This window comes from Stylophora pistillata, chromosome 5 (genome assembly GCF_964205215.1).
Source record: "Stylophora pistillata chromosome 5, jaStyPist1.2, whole genome shotgun sequence".
Lineage (NCBI taxonomy): Eukaryota > Metazoa > Cnidaria > Anthozoa > Scleractinia > Pocilloporidae > Stylophora > Stylophora pistillata.
In genome coordinates, this window is record NC_142523.1 from 23,466,948 (window position 1) to 23,484,727 (window position 17,780).

The 17,780-nt window shown below is 39.3% G+C and overlaps 1 protein-coding gene and 1 long non-coding RNA gene across 7 annotated transcripts; one reads left to right on the forward strand and one right to left on the reverse strand.

Annotated features, from left to right (window-relative positions):
• Positions 1-1,894: 1,894 nt before the first annotated feature.
• LOC148730904 (uncharacterized) lies at positions 1,895-12,956 on the forward strand. Of its 6 annotated transcripts, XR_016001111.1 has the most exons (6): positions 1,940-2,079; positions 2,189-2,303; positions 4,529-4,641; positions 8,397-8,446; positions 9,839-9,983; positions 12,726-12,956. It is a non-coding gene; the product is annotated as an uncharacterized LOC148730904 (long non-coding RNA). The 6 variants fall into 6 exon arrangements; XR_016001115.1 differs by lacking the exon at positions 9,839-9,983 and having other exon boundaries at positions 1,895-1,951; XR_016001112.1 differs by lacking the exons at positions 1,940-2,079; positions 2,189-2,303 and adding an exon at positions 4,124-4,417.
• Positions 12,957-13,688: 732 nt separating this feature from the next.
• On the reverse strand, positions 13,689-17,442 carry LOC148730905 (ATP synthase F(1) complex subunit gamma, mitochondrial-like). Its single transcript, XM_088759811.1, has 5 exons — positions 17,210-17,442; positions 16,402-16,537; positions 15,870-15,940; positions 14,662-14,817; positions 13,689-13,874 (listed from the first exon to the last, which is right to left on the reverse strand). Exons 1-5 carry the CDS (start codon positions 17,355-17,357, stop codon positions 13,771-13,773), a joined length of 615 nt encoding a protein of 204 aa, XP_088615937.1. The 5' UTR covers positions 17,358-17,442; the 3' UTR covers positions 13,689-13,770.
• Positions 17,443-17,780: the final 338 nt, after the last annotated feature.

Below are 17,780 nucleotides of genomic sequence, written 5' to 3' on the forward strand. Positions count from 1 at the left end.
TTATCCTTTACGCAGAATGTTCCGCCGGTCACTTCCCCCACAGGTGAGTTATATCAATATCAGAAACGTATTCGACGCTAAACGAAAATATAGGGATTGGCCTTACGCATAACAATATAACATGTCTCTAACACTGCTCGGAATTACCTGCTTTGATCCCGTGCAAGAAAAAAAAAAGCACGTAAAGGGGACTCATGTTACCATCGAGCCCAACATCCCTTCTGTGGTTCAGATATATTTTCACAAAAACAACTCGACTTTGTAAAAAGAATTCCGCGTGGTTCTGATTTGCTCATAGTAATAAAATTATGACAATAAAAGGATGTTAAACAATAAGTGACATAGATATTTAACCTATGATCTTTGGACTAAAAATACACCTTTGCCATAATGGCGGCGGCCGAGTGAAGACTAAAACTAGTGCATAGGGACGAGGCCATCCGGGCATGGATTTGTGCACTTTTGAGCGCTTGTCAAAAAGTTTCTGGCACAATTTATTAATTTATTAATCCAAAAAGCTATATTTCTCAAAGAATCGACTACTAATATAGCTAAGGCTCAAGTTAATGTGTACAATGCCATGCCACTGCTGTGTTCCTTCATGGACTACTAGGGGATATCGCGACGTAAACGGTTAATAAATATCCTACTTCAAGTTTCCCAAAGAAAAACTCGCGAGGAAGCAATGGCTTCATGCAATCCGTCGAGAGGAAGGAAAAAGCTTCAAAGTCTTGGACTCAACCATGGTCTGCTCACACCATTTTAAAATGGAAGACTTGAAGAAAAGTATTGCGGGAAAAATATGCCTTCAAACCAATGCTGTACTTCGCCGCGCAAAAGGAAACCTCCACCTCAAAGATTCATTGGTAAAGCAACTACTCATCAATCATCCAGGGCTTTATTCATGGTGTGCACACTCGGAAAGCAGCGTAAATGATAAATCGAATGAACAGCTAGAGAGTCAGATTACAACTGTAGAATGTAATGAAAAGAATGTCGAAAATGAGGCAAAGAGAAAAGATATCGAAACTCAGACCGATTTGATCGAGTCGAAGGATACATGCATTCAGAGTGATCAGAGTGTTGTAGCGCTTGTGAGACAGTATGAAATGAGAATAGAAGAGTTCTAAAGAGAAATAGAAAGCATTTCAAAGTAGAATGAATGTTTAAAAAGTAGACTTTTTTCTATTGAAAGATTTCGCGCCGACAATTCTGCTGTGTCCTGCTACACTTCGTTTCCCAACAACGCTGTTTTAATGGAAATCTAAGATTATCTAGACCCCAGAACGTGTTACATGATTGTTTAATTCCGCTCTGGTAAACGGAGGCATCTTCTGAAGTGAGTCGCTCACATACTAGATTCTTGAGGGAACTTGACAGGAACATGTCGTTTAGCGGTGGAGTGTGAACTTGTAATGTTTGCCGAGCGTAGTTGTTTTCATTTAGAATAAAGATTATAGGGATCAGGATCAATGATGTTTTTATCCTTTCCGCTCTTGATGTATTAAAGGACCCTAAAGTATAAGAAATGAGGTCAGTTTAAGTGCAAGTAATCACAATTGACAATTTTCTCAAGCAATCAAAACACCTCGAAGTACGCATCTTGTGCTCGAAACTAGCCTTTTCACAAGCTCTGCTTTTGTCTTTAAACCTTTCGCTGGGTCACCTCTGCCCTTCAACCATTGTCTCAAGTCCTCAGTCTTGAATTGTGAGAGATTTCTATCTCCTAAGGAAGCTCCAGGAATGTCATTTTCGGTTAAAAAGCTCGAGGAATTGTGAGAGTTTGTATTCGCGTCGCCATGTGTTGCCCGGGTGGCCTCGCTTTCGTGAAATTATTCATAACCAGTCTCAGACCTCCATCAGATTTTCCGCCAGTATGGCAAAGGTGTATGTTTAAGTCTTAAATTTAAATTCATCATAAGTTTTTAATGAGACTCCAATCTCCCGTCAAGTAAGTTAATATCAAAAGAAGTTATTTGAAATTCTTCACTGTTTTAACTCAAAGTTGGTCAATTTGAATATTAAGTCTTAAATTTAAATTCATCATAAGTTTTTATTGAGACTCCAATCTCGCTTCAAGTGAGTTAATATCAAAATAAGTTGTTTGAAATTCTTCACTGTTTTAACTCAAAGTTGGTCAATTTGAAAATTTTGCAAAACTTTTCACTTGTTTTTCCTCTTATTTTAGGGTGGCAGAAGCAGTGAAATTGACAACTCCCGCTTGTTTTACGTCTGTCGTTAACATTTCACGATGATCTGAGCGAAAGTCATACCTAATGATGAAGTTTCGATAGTTAACTGAGGTATGCTAAAGAAGGCATTAATTATAGATCATCATGATCACCTAACATAACATTCATCTTTTTGTCGCATTAACTCTTAAAATGGACCAAATGCTCCGCAGTCAAAAATTTTCGAATAATTTACACTATTGGAGGTCAGATACATGTGGATGTCATGAAATCAACTATTCTTAGTTTGTATGACCTTTTTTCGTCTACATTGGGTTGAATGCAAACCGGATTTCTCTCAGCAAATCATAATGTGGAAGTTTACATTTTTTAAAGGTTTAAATTTTTAAAGGTACCAAAAGATAGCGATCGAAAGTTACATAGAATCCAATCCTTTATTCGCTTTAATTACCTGAAGGAGAAATTTTTTCTAGAACATTAATCAGTTCCCTTGGAGAAGTAAACAAACGGAAATTTGCATATGTTCTTAACAGCACCTGCATTGTACTACAAAGGAAAAGTTGAATCGATGTTGAATGTAATGACATGAAATCTATTACAACCAAGGAATCTTTCGAACCTCGTTTTAAATTCCAAGAATCATGTTTACGTCGTTCGCACGAAAATTTCCCTCTCTGAATAAACGATGAGGATATAAAACCTGCCTTCTTTGTCCATTCAGCCTTTTTTGTGCACTGAACCTTGCATCCTCGGTGGCGTGTTGATATTCAGCGGTCGAACACCTTTGAATATGATTTTCGGTGGGAGTTTTTCGCCATTTGCCTTCACCGCCAGAGCAAACATGAAACTTTCTCAGATCCATCGCATCCTTTTGTTAACTCTCAACCTTTTGGTGTGACTTATAACCGAGTATTTTCACGTAATTTTCAGTTTGGGAACTTGACTTGACTAAGTTGCTAAGTTTGGGGTGCGTCTTACAACCCAGTGCGCCTTATAACCGAGAAACTACGGTAATAACAATTATGTAAGGCATTTCGTGTGATAAAAGACAATGAAAATTAAATAAAATTTGCCTGAAATGTGAGGGAATAAAGTTTTGAGTCTCCTCTACGTCTTGTTCTGTATCGTTTGGCCCAGGAGAAAACAAACAATTTCTGAGAAACACAGGCTTAAATTTCTAAGTCATGCCTTTCTTGGCGACGGCGAGAAATGGACTTTTTAAACGTTGTAACGCCGCTGCAATGTTAGGGTTTTGAAGTTCACTTTTGGCGCCGCTTTAACTCGTGTCCAGTGTCTTCCGAGAGTAGAGCCTAGTGCTTTTTTTCAGAAAAATCTACTTATTTAAATAAGGTCGTGTACTTTTGTGCGTCCTGTTTTTGTGTCTAGACGACTTTAACGTCTCTAGCATAAAAACGGCCAATGTTACGACATTCACAGTACTTTCAGTTCCCTTCCACTTGTCGCCAACACCAGCATTTCGGTACCTTTCTCTCCCATTAAAATTAAATGCAGAGATACCTTTTTCCAAAATTCATCTTGGTACCGTATATTCTAAAGCGTATTTAGAAACATTGCATGTTTTAGTCAAACGTGGAGCATGTCGAATTTACTCACAGGATGTGTACAATGACAAGAACAATTATTAAAGCCGAACCGTTGTGACCATTAATTTATTCAAATCAAATACATCTTCACCGCTAAAATCAGCAAAATATATCATGCGAGTAATATGCTCGTGGATTATTTGGCACACACTGAAGTGTACTGCATTGTTCAAAACAAGTGGTTTCCCGCAGTTAGCTAAGAACGAGTCAAAACCATTTTGTGGAACCGAAAGGTCAAGAAGGGGCATACGTACGAGTAGAGCCTGTGATGATACTCGCCTTTTGCAGATTGTTAATTGTGACTTTATAGTCACCACCACTCGGCGAAAATCCTTACTCTTTGTAGCATCGGCTTATCGGGTTTTAACTGGGAAATTCAGTGGTGCATGGTGAAGATGTATTTCAATAAATGGTCACAACTGTTCTTAATTGTTCACCTCATAAGCGGTTAGCCGAAAAACTCATAGGCACATAATGCATTATACGAATTTACTCCAATTGTCATGAACTATTAAACCATTTACACATGCTCAGGCACGTTCATATTTTTCATTTTTCCAAGCAAGAATGAGGCTTTAAATCTCTATTATAAGTTCCTCGTGAAACTATTTCTCCCGTCAAGTGTGTTTGTAAAATAAGCGTTAAGATTCTGGACTGTTTTTACTCAGAGTTTGTCAATTTAAATACTATACTTTGCAAAACTTTCCACTCAATTTTCTTCTTATTTTAAAGTTACAGAAGCAGTGACGTTGGCAACTTCGGCTTCTTGTACGTCTGTCGTTAAAGTTCCATTATGATCTGAGCGAACACCGCAGTAAAAGATGAAGTTTAGGTATTTAATTAAGGTATGTATGTCAAAGTTGCCACAATTCAGGAGAAGTTCTTGTGGAAAAAAACCATGATATCAAGCCTAACGTAATTTTTCATTTGCAATGTGTATTTTTTTTTCGTAGTGCACTATCTAATTAATTCAAACTAGATTTCTCTCAGAAAATCATAACGCAAAAGTTTGAATTTCTCCAAACGCAATGACTCATATTTATTTGAAGGATTTCGTGCGCTAATTGACACTGAAAATTTTTTAAAATTTGTCTAAAATGTTAGAGGGAAAAAGTCTTTAGTCATAAGCAGAGAAAACAAACAAATCGAAGTTAACACTGCCTCAGGCTGAAGCGGCCCGGCAAAGATTTCCGAGAAACGTAATCCTAATATTATGACTTTCATAGCACTTTCTTTTCCTTCACATTGAAACTCCTGGTACTATGTTCTGAAAAATTATTTGATTCCTTTTGGGTATTTTCGAGTTCTAATAGACACGTGAGACTTTCTGATTACTAAATATCTTTTAGATATTGAGACCGACGAGGAAAATTACTAATTAATTTTTAATATGCACAATGAAAGTGTCTGTTTGTCCGCGAGTTCAGGAAAGCCTACCGTGTGTGTAACATTATTCGACTAGATCTTTGCAGTCTTAATCGAGAACCGACTTTTTATTCCGTTATTTAGTTTCTTTAAGTGTCTTTCGTCTATTTGCTAGGTATTGTTGTCACCTTCATTCCATGTTCGCGATAAAGCTATAAAAAAGAGGTCATCCAGCAGGAATGAACAACTGCCATATTACATATTGATACTAGATCAATTCTAAAAGCATGTAAAAAACGCAAATCAGCTCAGTTAGGATTTGGCGAAAAAAAACAAAAACAAAAAAGAAGAGCAAGCAGCGATTTCGCAGAGGTCCTGCAACACACAAATTCAGAAGAAAGCCAAACGGAAAGCTCCTGTCGGCTCTCGTGTGACCATCGGAAGGGCAAACGTTTACAATCGATCGAAAGCCTAATCTAATCGGTAAATTTTTGAGTGACCTCTCTCTACCGGTGAAATCAAATTCAGAACTACATTTGTCCAAAATTTCCTCTTGGTATCCGCTACTCCTTAAGCATATTTTGAAACGTTGCACATTTAATCAAAGGTGAAGAGCATGACGACTTCCTGACTTCCTTCCTTCTTCTCCACTTACCGTCAATCCTTTCCCTGTGCCTGGTGAATCACACGGATAGGAATTCAAGTATTCGAAGGTCTTCGTCTCTTTGTAATGCGTTTGGACGTCAAGGGAAGCTTCCTGTTAAACATCTCGCTTTCGTACCCTATTGTGTCCAATAATATAATTTCTAAGTCTGATAATTCAGTCGTGATAGTGATTGTATCGTGGTACTATGTACAGTTGTTGTTTGCCCATCTTACAAATTCTTCGATTTTGCCTTTGGTTCTATTCCATAGACAAAAAACGTCGTCAATATAAACCTTTCAAAGTAGCGGTCTAGTTGTGCTCGGATTGATAATACCTTTTTCCCATTTTTGCTACGAGAGTAGTGGCAAAACCCTCTGCTGTTGTAGTGTTATTTGCCATTTCGTGGCTTAGTGAGAAAAAGTATCGAGTTCCCGGATGATTAGGATACCAACGGCGCGAGGCATTATGGGCATTCTATCGATACTAACTAGAATGCCTTTCGGGCGAAGGGGATATCTACGGATAAAAGTCGTAACAACAGCGCGCAAATGACATTGATTGAAAAGGACCAAGCTCGAAATGCCTTATGGGATGGTGTTTTAATGATAGAACAAGCAATTAAGTTGAAATTTAGTCCATACCTATTTCTATTTTTGCCATGATTCCATGTTGTTGCAGAGAGAGTCTCCAGCGAGTGTGTATATCAAGGAAAGATAAGAAGCATGTCATCGACAGGCATTTTGACCCAAATGCTTTCGACATTTCCATATTTTATCCACACATTTCTCTTCGGTTAGTCTTCGAAACATTTAAGGCCAAACTTTGCGCGGGCATTTTGGAAGGAAAAGTTGTTTATGATTACGGTCACAGTCTCAGTGACCCATCGGCAAGATTGATATATTATTGCCCGTTCGATTTTGTAGTGGGAACCTTTCCAATGCGACATCGATGGGGCATCACAAATATTGAAACCCGTTATGTGAGAGCGGTGTTTGCTACCTCAAGATGCTTGAATCCTTTTTGTCATCGTCTTGTGCCTACACTGCTGATAACAATTTTTTCCGGATGGAAGCATCTCTTATTGAAAGTGCCTCTGAAAGTAAAGCTTATGGAGCTAGATAGACCAGTTCTGGTAAAATGAAACTGACGAACTATCGATTATAGTCACGAAGTGGAAAAGCAAATCAGAACGATAGATAATAGATAATAGCTGAGTTGAATTGAAACTGAATTAAGAAACGAACAGAGCTGTAGATTTCTTATGTAGCTGAAATATTTACTTTACGTTGTTACGACATGATTCACGAGCTATAGGTGTTACCAACTCCAGATCCAGTTGAACTCGACCAAGACGCATCCAAGCATCTCCTTCCTAAACTGACGGATGTCCCACGTTATCTAGCTCAACGTAGTTCAATTAACTCTTTTGAATGCGTTCGACTTACACTGTTTGACAAATGCAATATGGTGTAATCTCTAGCTTCAGAGATAATGAGACATCTCGAGATAAAGAACAGAACTATGTTCAGCAACTCAAGGAGTCTTTTTAAGAAGGCTGATCCTGTGAGGGAAGGGTTCAGAAAAAGAGCACTTTTCATGATAATTACTGTGATGATTACTGCGAATAGTTATACTTAAACTTTAGGGAACAAGAAGTAGGATAATTTCGAACTGAATCAAAGTACCATAGTGTAACTGATAAATGTAATCTCAACGTATTCCGAAGACAGTTTGCATAATTCGTTTAGGAAAATAGTTCTCAGGGAACTGACTCCTAACGGAGGGTATGATGATATCATTTCTCTAAAGTGAGTATGCAGACCAATTCTAGGAACATTTTCGAAAATTGTTGGGCGAAACTTATACGGAAAAACTTCCCATTCAACTTAGTGTGATATAGTTACGTCCAAAAAATGACACTCCTAGGCGAGTAAAGGGGGCTCGTTTCAACTCTCTCTCCCTCAGCTGTGTCACTTGTGAAAGATACTGCAATATGAATCCTTCTTTCAGGGATACCCATGCAAGCGAAGAAAACAAGGGTGGTGAAGCTTCCTTTCAAGTCTAAAAATGGGTTTCAAAGCCATGTTTTGTCTCAGTAACCCTTAGCTAACAGTTATACCTGAACGTAAAATCAGTTAGTTTTTAAGATGATGACTGATCGAGAAAACGATCGCTGATGGGTGGTATTCCAACATTACGTTTCAAATATTTCAAAACGATGTATGGCTATCGCTGAATCTAGGAAGTATATTACTATCTTCAATTCTCAAGAGCTGAAAATTGCAATACATTCCATCACAAAACTGTAACGGCTCCTTTAGAAGCAACGTGATAGTCTTTAAGTCTAAAACTCAAAGACTTGTTTTAGGTCACAGTAATAAATGAAAGCCGTAATTATTGTTGGGAGCATCATTTCCGACATTTCATCATTTTTAAAATTGACTATAATATATAATTATTATCGTGTTATTTGACTTGAATGAATGACAATGCATAAGAGGGCACTGAGCCAGTGTACGTTTTTTGTGGAAAAAGTTAAATGCTGCGTTTTTGATGTAGTTTTTTTGTTTGTGTGTAATTCTTTTGTAGCAAACTGAGCAAGACTTGAGTGGGATGATGTTGCACCGAGGAATTAAATGGTACGGTAAGATTTTTCTTTGCCAATATACGGGGCCATTAGATTGGCAAAAAGTGAGGGGTTTGTTCCATTTTTCAAGAATAAGGTAGTACTTTCATGTCCAAAAAATACATCTGATTGTATTTGCAAAAACATTCCCATTATGTTGCAGGATTGACTGTCAGATTCGTATCCTGACAGACCTGAGCTGTTGGGTGAACAGCCTATGGTTGAAGGGTGGTTGAGACCTTAAGAGGGGCAGCTAATTATAACACCTGATGCATCGCCCCCTTCAAGCCTAGCTGACTAAAGAAAATGAGGTGCTTAACGTCAAGGCTAGCGCCCACATGCAACCCAGCCAACAACCTAACTAAGGATGGGTTGCAAATAGCTTACTGTGGAAGGCAAACTGGAAAGGGAGGTTAGGTTTCTGAAACCCCTTGACCAACTGGCATTTTTCTTTGAGGCTGGAAGGGGCTGGTCTTATTCATCCAGGTTGAAAGACTGCATTGCAAGATTGGTAGTCAGGCTTCTGCCCAGTCAAATTTCAGCTATTGGGCTAACACTCCATGGATTGAGGAGTGGTTGAGTGTTAAAAAGCATACCTTTGGGGGAGAGGGCTCGATTGATATTGCAAAGCCTGATGGCCAGGATCTCGATTTGGATTTTCACTTTTGCCATAGAGTGTTAGCCTAGTAGCTAAGGCGTGACAGGTACAAGCCTGACTACCAATTCTGCGATGCAAGCTTTAAAACTCGGTGAATAAGGGAAGCTCCTTGCTGCCTTAGAAAAAAATTCAAGTTGACCAAGATATTTAAAAAACCAACCATTCCCAGCCCTGAGTTTTCCACACAGAATCATTTGGAACCCATCCTTAGATACAATATTGGCTTTGATACATGCAAGGACTAGTCTTGACGTTAAGCTTCGTGTAATTTCTTCAGCCATGCCCATCTTCGTATGAAAATCTGGCCACATGGTTTTTGCAGTGTCAGTTGAGCCCTCTCCCTCAAAAGCATGCTTTTTAATACTCATCCACCCTCCAGCCATGGAATTTCAGCCATGTGGTTGGTGTGTGATAGGGTACAAGCGTGACTACCAATCCTGCAGCGCAGGCGTTGAACCTGGATGAATGAGACAAGCCCCTTCCAGTCTTAAAAATATATGTTAGTTGACCAGGGGGTTTTCAAAACTTACCCTCCCCACTCCTTAGGTTTCCACGCAGAGTCATGTGCAGCCCTCCCTTGGATAGGTTGGTGGTTGGAATGCTTGCTTGGATAGGTTTGTGCAGGCTGGCTTGAGGTTGGGATATTCCCGCTTTCAAGCGAAAACCTAGTCATCAGCTTTGTACAGTCCCCTCTTGTGTTAGCTACTAAAGTTAATTTTTTTGTTTTTGTTTTTTTTAATGGAAAAGTCCAAAAGAAGTACAGCCTGATAAGAACTTATCCAAGGTGTTTACTTTTATGCAAAAAGCAAATGCCTTATGGAGCCTACCTTACCCACCCTGAGCCTTCCATACAAAGCCATTTGAAACCCACCCTCAGTGGGTTGGGCTGCAGGTAAGTAGTAGCTTTGTCGTTAACCTCACTTTATTTTCGGTGGCCAGGCTCAATTGATACTGCAAGCACCTTGTTGCTAGGTTTAACAATTGGTTCATGCATCAGTGTGCATTCATCGAGATATGAAGCACGCGGGAAGTTTGGAGTGCACGAAAGATGCGTAAGAGTCGCTCGAGGCGTAGCTGAGAGCAACTCTAGCTTCTTGAGTGCTCTCCAAACTTCCCAAGTGCTTCATATCTCGATGAACGCACAGCTGACGTATGAACCAATTGTTTTATAACATTTTCAACGCTGTAGTTTATGTATAAAGGGCAGAAATTCCCTCTCCTACGCTTCAATGCGTTGTTCATTTTGTTTCGAAAAGTATTTCACAATGCTTCAATGATCTGGTCTTTTGATTGGTCAAAAACTGACAGGTGAATTAAAGCGTGAAATGAAGTTTGAATTGCGAAACGAGATGAAACCGTTGATTGTTTTGTTTTCCCTTTCTCTGGGTTCTTTCTCGGGAGTTAAAAATCCATTCCCCAAGAAAAGTAGACAGATCTTCATTGGCTAGTTCGCTTGTTGCCATATCTAATTGAATTTTTTTGTGGACGTTTTTCCCGTTATTTAATGAAAAATGCCGAAGTTACTCGCGGGAAAAAATTGTTTTCGCGAGCCTTTGGTTTGCTGACGTCACCAGCGTGCACAATGAAAATTGAAGCACGCTCACACAATTGAATTTGATTGCACGAATTCACAAGCTATATATGTTATAATTTCATTTGAAGGCGTGCATCGCTCGCCTTCAAGCCAGTATAGCTGAAGAAAATGCACGAAGCTTAGCATTCGAGGCTAAGGCCTGCATGCAGCCTAGTCACCAACTTATCCAATGGCTGGTTACAAATGACTCTCTGTGGAAAGCTCAGGGATGGAGAGGGGATGTTTTTGAAACCCTAAGTCAACTTGCATTTTTCCTAAGGCTGGAAGGGACTTGTCTTATTCATCTTGGTTGACACCCTGTATAGCAGGATTGGTAGTCAGGCCTGTTCCCTTTTTCATCTCAGTAACTGGGTTAACACTCTACGGCTGGAGGGTGGTTGAAGGGCTAAAGTATGGCTTTGGGGGAGAGGGCTAAATTGACATTACAAAAACATGGTGGCTAGGTTTTCGAGCCAGTCTGGTTGACTGAAGGACACTTAAAGTCAAGGCTAGTACCCACAGGCAGCTCAGCTACCAACTTATAATTTATCCAAGGGTGGGTTGCAAATGATTCTGTATGGAAAGCTGAGGGGGTGGAGAGGATAGATTTTTGAAACACCTTGGTTAACTGGCATAACTCTCTAAGGCTGGAAGGGGCTGGTCTGATTCATCCATGTTCAAAGCCGGCACTACAGGATTAATAGTCCGGCTTGTACCTTGTTACATCTCACCCATTAGGCTAACACTCCATGGTTAGAGGGTGGTTGAGTGTTAAAAGCATGCCTTTGGTAGAGAGGGCTCAATTAACCTTGCAAAAACCCTGTGGCTAGGTTTTCACTAGAAGGTGGGTATCATCCACCTTTATGCCAGTCTGGATTTAAAAAAAAAAATGCCGAGGGATTAAAGTTTAGGCTTGTGTTTACATGCATCCCAGTCACCATCTTATCCTAGGGTAGAGTAATTATGTGTGGAAAGCTCAGTGGGTGGGGAGGGTAAGTTTCTGAAATCCCTCGGTGAACTGGCATTTTTCTCTAAGGCCGCAAAGGACTTGTCCTATTCATCGTGGTTGAGAGACTGCATTGCAGGATTGGTAGTCAGGCTTGTACCCTATCAAACCTCAGCTACTGGGCTAACACTCACCGGCTAAAGGGTGGTTGGGTTTTTAGAGAATACCATTGGGGAGAGGGCTCAGTCAATTTTGCAAAAACCTTGTGGCTCGGAGGCCGGCATCGCCCGACCTCAAACCAGCCTGGCTGAGCAAAATGCAGGGAGTAAACGTCAAGGCTAGTGCCTGCATGTAACCTAGCCACCAAACTATCCAAGGCAGGGTTGCAAATGGCTTTGAGTGGAAAGCGTAGGGTACTGGGAAGGGTAGCCTTTTTACTTATCAGTCATGAAGATTTTTTTGTGGACATCTTAGTCGAGTTCTTCTGAGGCTGGATTTGTTTTGGACTTTGTCTATTTATTCAGAGTCAGACCCATGCTTTCTGGTATCCCTTCTAGTGAACTAGATCATTTTGACTGGGGGTGGGGTGGGGTTTGGGAAATTTTCAATTTTGAAAGATCGCTTGTTTTCTTGGATATTGACTATGCGTTTGTCATCTTTGTGGGTGTGTTTTGGCGAATCCATATAATCGTCATTATTAAAAACTGTATCATTGGATAATGCAATTCAAGAATTTTTATTGGCTTAGCCATTATGGTATATGAGCCAATATACCATAATCTACAAAGATGGAAAGCGTACATATCAGCTTAAAATTAAAAGGGAGCTAAAAAATTTAATAATTTAATTTCATGTTTTTAATAAAACAATTACTCCACTCGCGCTTGTTGGAAATGAGATGATTAAAGCCAACTCGGCGCTACGCGCCTCGTTGGCCATCTATCATCTCATATCCAACGAGCGCTCGTGGAATAATTGTTAATTATCATGTCATTTGACCTGTATAAATGGCTTTTTAATGACTTCTGAGAGAGCACTGGGAGTGTTGTGTATAAAAGGCTAAATGCTTTTTTTTTTAAAGTAGTTTGATTGTTTTTTATGCGATTTTTTTGCAGCAGGAACATATGGAGCAAGATGTTTTGGAAAAAGATATTGCTTAGAGGAAGGAATTAAATAATATAGTAAGATTTTGGCTCCTTTTCACCCCTTTTCCTCTCTCCAACCTTCTCACCCCCAAGATCTCATTAGCAATTCTCCTTACTATCTGCCATACAATTCTTATGATGTAAGTTTGGAGAATTTGGTATTGGATCGGCTAATAAACTCCAAATTGATATTTTTCTTGATTCTCATCACTTATCTGCTTGATATTGTATTGGAATTGTAAGGAGAAATTCTGTTTTGGTCACTCAATGGGATTTAAAGGGTTCAATCCTCGCCACGCAGGCTACGGTTACCTGATAGTGGTTGATCATTCATATTGCACGAGTAGAACGTAGAAATTCAAACTGAAGTTTCATTTGAATAAGCTTGGTAGTCTTGCAGATGTAAAAGGAACTTGCTGTTCTGCATATTTCCACACCCTTAGGGCCGGTTTTTAAACCAAAGGTTAAGCGTTGTTTTACAAAAGCGCTTCCTAAAAATCCCCAATTTAGCTGGACCTTCATCTGAACATTTACCTTTTTAAACGGTGTCAAAAAGCCTGAAAGCTAACAGTAGAAGGACATCAACTAATTAACCTAACCCTCTAATAGAGAAAGCCCGAGGCCCCGCGATTACGTAAAACCGTGGTTTGGGTCAGACCTCGTGAAAATAACTGGCCTTTATAAGGTGTTATACTTCATATTCTGTTCAAAATCTCTTGTTAAGAACAAGAATACGGCTATCAAAACCCACAGCCTCTTGAAGATCTCTACTTAGTTTGTATTTCATCAGCGTATACAGTCGTTAGAGTGGATGACAGGCAAAACCGAATCAAATAGTATGCATAGTTTAACGAAAACGCAAGGGTGGGCGAGTCTTAATTTTTCTTCCCACATTTTCGTGGGCACTATTCAAGAAAAACATTTTGTCAAGGATGGAAACATAACTCCAAGGGCTTCTTTATTTCAACGGCTACAAATATGAATTAAGACAGGGTTTTAATAAAAAGTTCTCAAACTAATCCAATGCAGCAGCTCCAGAGATGATCTCGAGCAATTCCCTTGTAATCACAGCTTGGCGAGTTCGATTGTACGTCAAAGTTAACTTGTCAATCATTTCACCTATAGAGAGACAAGGAAACAGTTGGTAAACCTTGACGAAGGAGAGATTATTTTGTTCTTTAACTAACACATTAACAACAGCTATGAATAATGAAAGATAAAAGGGTCAAGGAATAAGCTCGGTATACCAAACAATCCAAGAGATAAGATAATTTTTTTTTTAAATAAAGGAACCGTCGCTCATTTGCTATCTTGCCATCCAGAATCTTCAAGCTCACGATCCCATATCATTTTGAAAAATTCAGCTATCCGTGATCCAGCTCTATAGGGAAATTTTCAATTGAGTGTCGATAGAAATCCGGGATTGTCTTGTTTTAGCTTGACTTTGCCGTGATTGGTCCAGAAAACTGGTCGACCGCGTTTTTCTCGCGCTTTGGGCGGGAAAAACGTTTGGCAGTTTCGTTGGTTTTACTTGAGTTCTCATTGGCTCTTCAAGGTATTTTCTTTTCTTCTGATTGGTCGTTTTGATGACTACCGTTTTGGTTTCATGACACTCAATCGGGAAGCTCACTGACGTTTGAAATGGACCCAGCATGTCACATGGTAAAGGCCTACAAAAAATTACGGTAAGCCATTTACGAGAAGCACGGAGCTTCTGTTAAGGGCGAGGATAAGTGTAGAGCCTTGCTATGAGACACGTTTTCAACCTTACCCAAATAATTCACACTTTCACCTCAAAGGTTTTACACTTCGCCTCATTTTGAAAGAGAAACAGGTTTGCACACTCGCCCCAAAACTCTCCAAACTCCCATAACGTTAAAAGCAAATATTTAAAAAAACAACTCACCTGCATTTTTACTGGCACTGTCCATTGCAGTCATACGAGAGCTCTGCTCACTGCAGGCTCCCTCTTTCATGCTGTAAAACAGAAGACTAGCCAAGGAGAACTCAGAGTAGTTCTTGATCACATCAGAATCCAAGTCATCATAAGTACTGAGTATATCTGAGAATTCAAAATTCACAAGACTAAGGGCCAGCTATTTAAATAAAGTTTAGCTGTTTTTTGTTAACAAAGCCGCGTTCTAAACTATCTTCATTTTAGCCGAACCTTTTATCTGAACAATTCTGTTTGTGAACAGTGTCAAGAGGGCTGAAAACTAACAGTTGAAGGACATTTTGATTAATCAAGTCCACTCTCTAATAGAGAATACCTGAGGCCCATTGCTTAGGTAAAACTGCAGTTTGGGTTAGACCTTGTTTAAATAATCAACCCTACATGCTAACCATTGATACCCGATAAAAATCAAGAGTTTCTATAAATGGTGATCACTTCCTTGTATGATTCAGGGTAATTAGATATTATTCACTCTAAAGAGTAAACAGTGAACTGCCCCAGAGACGCAGCTGAAAACACTGACTCTTTACATGATAAACAGGGTCATTACCACAACCAAAATGTTCCTTAATTAAATGCTACATTTGTAAATGAATAAATTGCACAAAAAGAAGCTTTACAAAAATGTCAGGCTTTGTCAGAAGTCACACTTGTGACTCCAACATGTACATGTAGGTATACATCTGTATGGTTCTCATGCCAATCAATTGACAAAGCCAGACTATGGAAGCAGGGCAAATTTCAGCAGATAATCAGAGAAAAGCATTTCTACACTAACAGCTGAATCAAGCTCAAAAAGTTACTACAGTCTCATGATTCCCTTACTTTGGTCTCTTGTAATTAATCCTTTCATCCCAGGATCTTATTAGAAATTCTCCTTACTGTCTGTCATACAACCCTTATGACATTAGTTTGGAGAACTTGACATTGGATCAACTCATCATCCCCTAATTTATATTTTTCTTTATTCTTGTCACCTGTCTGCTTGATATTGTACTGATATTGTAAGGAGAAATTCTGTCTTGGTCACTCATGGGAGGTAGAAGGTTCAGATAAGTCACGTACTTTGATCAATCAGAATGTGTGAATGCCTATAGTCACTCAAAGAATTTAAACTTATTCTTAAGCTTAATGAGGAGTAAATAAATATTTCTCCTTACCTCCTGAGATAGAATTCAAAGTATCAAATGAATGAAGTGGTTTTGTCTGAGTCCTGTATGAAACCACTGACCTGATGAAAAACAAAAAAGAACACTTTGTCACCATGGACCTACAAATGCAGTTAGATGGCCTAGCCTACCATGAGTCTGCTACCGCTCAGTGATAGAGTATCCAAAGTACTAATTGGAAGGTGGTACAGGATGAGTTCAATTTTCTGAGTATGGCTGTGTAATTTACTGAATAACAACATCTATCACGAAAAAATCAATTTATTTGTCTCTCACTGACAAACACTGAACTGATACATTTCTAGACCTTTGTCTTCTACTATTAAGAATATGCAGGGCTGTAGCTGAGAAACTAAGTGGCTGGCTGGATTTTCAGGTGGTGCCTCAAAGAAGATGCTTCGCGTGCATCTTATACTGACATGTTTTATAGAGTGATTGCCAACTAAAAATCCAAACGGTGATCACAATCAGCAGCCACATTTAGCAACAACCTTGAACATTAAACTGAATATGTACAAGTTACTTGAACCAGTTATAATACATCTCTCCCATATCAAACTGGAATCCACTATCAAGAATTTCTTGTGCAATGAAGGTGGCTTCACAGAACTGAGGGGGCCTCTTGCCAATCTCTGAAAAGCTCATCAGCAAATAGTCACCTGAAAAACAATAATAATCATATAAAAAAATGGATATAAAGGAATCTTCAGGAGACCGTTTATTGTGAACAAAAGGAATGAGAAGCAATTATACAGGTACCGCATGTCTCACTTATGACATACGCATTGATTGGTCAATTTAACAGGCCGCGTTTCACTGTAAGGCCTAATAAATTCAAAGTTTGTCTTATCAGACCATACTGCAAGTGACAGCACCTGGTTTTTTTTCTGCATGGAATTTTGCTCCACCCTCATTGCACTAGGGTCATAAATCCGAGCAGAAAAAAACATGATTGTAACTTACAGTGCAGACCTCGAATTCTAGTAGTAAGGGGTTTTTATTTTCCTTGAAGCTTGTTTTTGGGAAATTATGATCTATCAAAATTTCTATGGCTTTGTGTTTGCTTTCCTGGTCTCTCCAAACTTTTCACCTAGATGCATAGGCACGTGAAACATTTTGGTGATGCACTCCTTGTTAGCTTTGTTTTATATAAATTTATGGCATGATTACAGCTGTACCATATGTTCGTGTAGATAAGCTGCAACCCTTATTTCTTGTGAGAATTTTTGGAAAAAAGGTGAGGCTTATACCCTGCTATCCCAGATGTTTAGACAGCCCAAGTTTTCTACCCAGGAGAAATCAATAGTTTCCTAGAAGTTCTTTCCACTTACCATGTGTTCGTAGAAATAGCTGCCTTGCTTTCTCTCCGCAAGCTACAATTTTTGTGCTATCATCAGCCTCTTTTTCTCCCAAAGCAGCCTTAACAGCCTTCACCAAGCTAGAATGGATTCCACCACACAATCCACGATCAGATGACATCACAACTATGAGGTTATTGGGTTTTGTCTTTTCTGCCTCACTTGGTTTGATTTCAACTTTCTCATATAAAGCTGATGAAAAACGTGTAAGCAAATGATCAGGGCTCAGTTGTTTAAATGGCGGATGACACTATCCAGCAGACAAATTGCTATCTGGCTGATAAATGGTGACAAAACCTACTATACGATGAATATATGAAGTTCATATACTTTGAACTGTGGTTATAGATACGTATGATGCACGATCCTCGCAGTAGAGAGCACTATTTATGCAATAGTGAGAAATCATACTTGAAAAAATCAGGCCTGTATGGGATTCGAACCACTGACCTCTGCGATACTAGTGGAGTGCTCTACCAATTGAGCTAACAGGCCAACTGGTAGAGGCCTGATTTTTTCATGTCTGATTTTTCGCTATTGCATA

Excerpts from the sequence above, each read along its gene's own strand:
- LOC148730905 (XM_088759811.1), bottom strand. The coding sequence starts at position 17,357 with ATGTCATCTGATCGTGGATTGTGTGGTGGAATCCATTCTAGCTTGGTG. Across the intron at positions 15,941-16,401 it reads ATGTATTATAACTGGTTCAA|GTCAGTGGTTTCATACAGGA; the intron begins GTAACTTGTACA and ends GTTTTTCATCAG. Across the intron at positions 14,818-15,869 it reads TTTGAATTCTATCTCAGGAG|ATATACTCAGTACTTATGAT; the intron begins GTAAGGAGAAAT and ends TTGAATTCTCAG.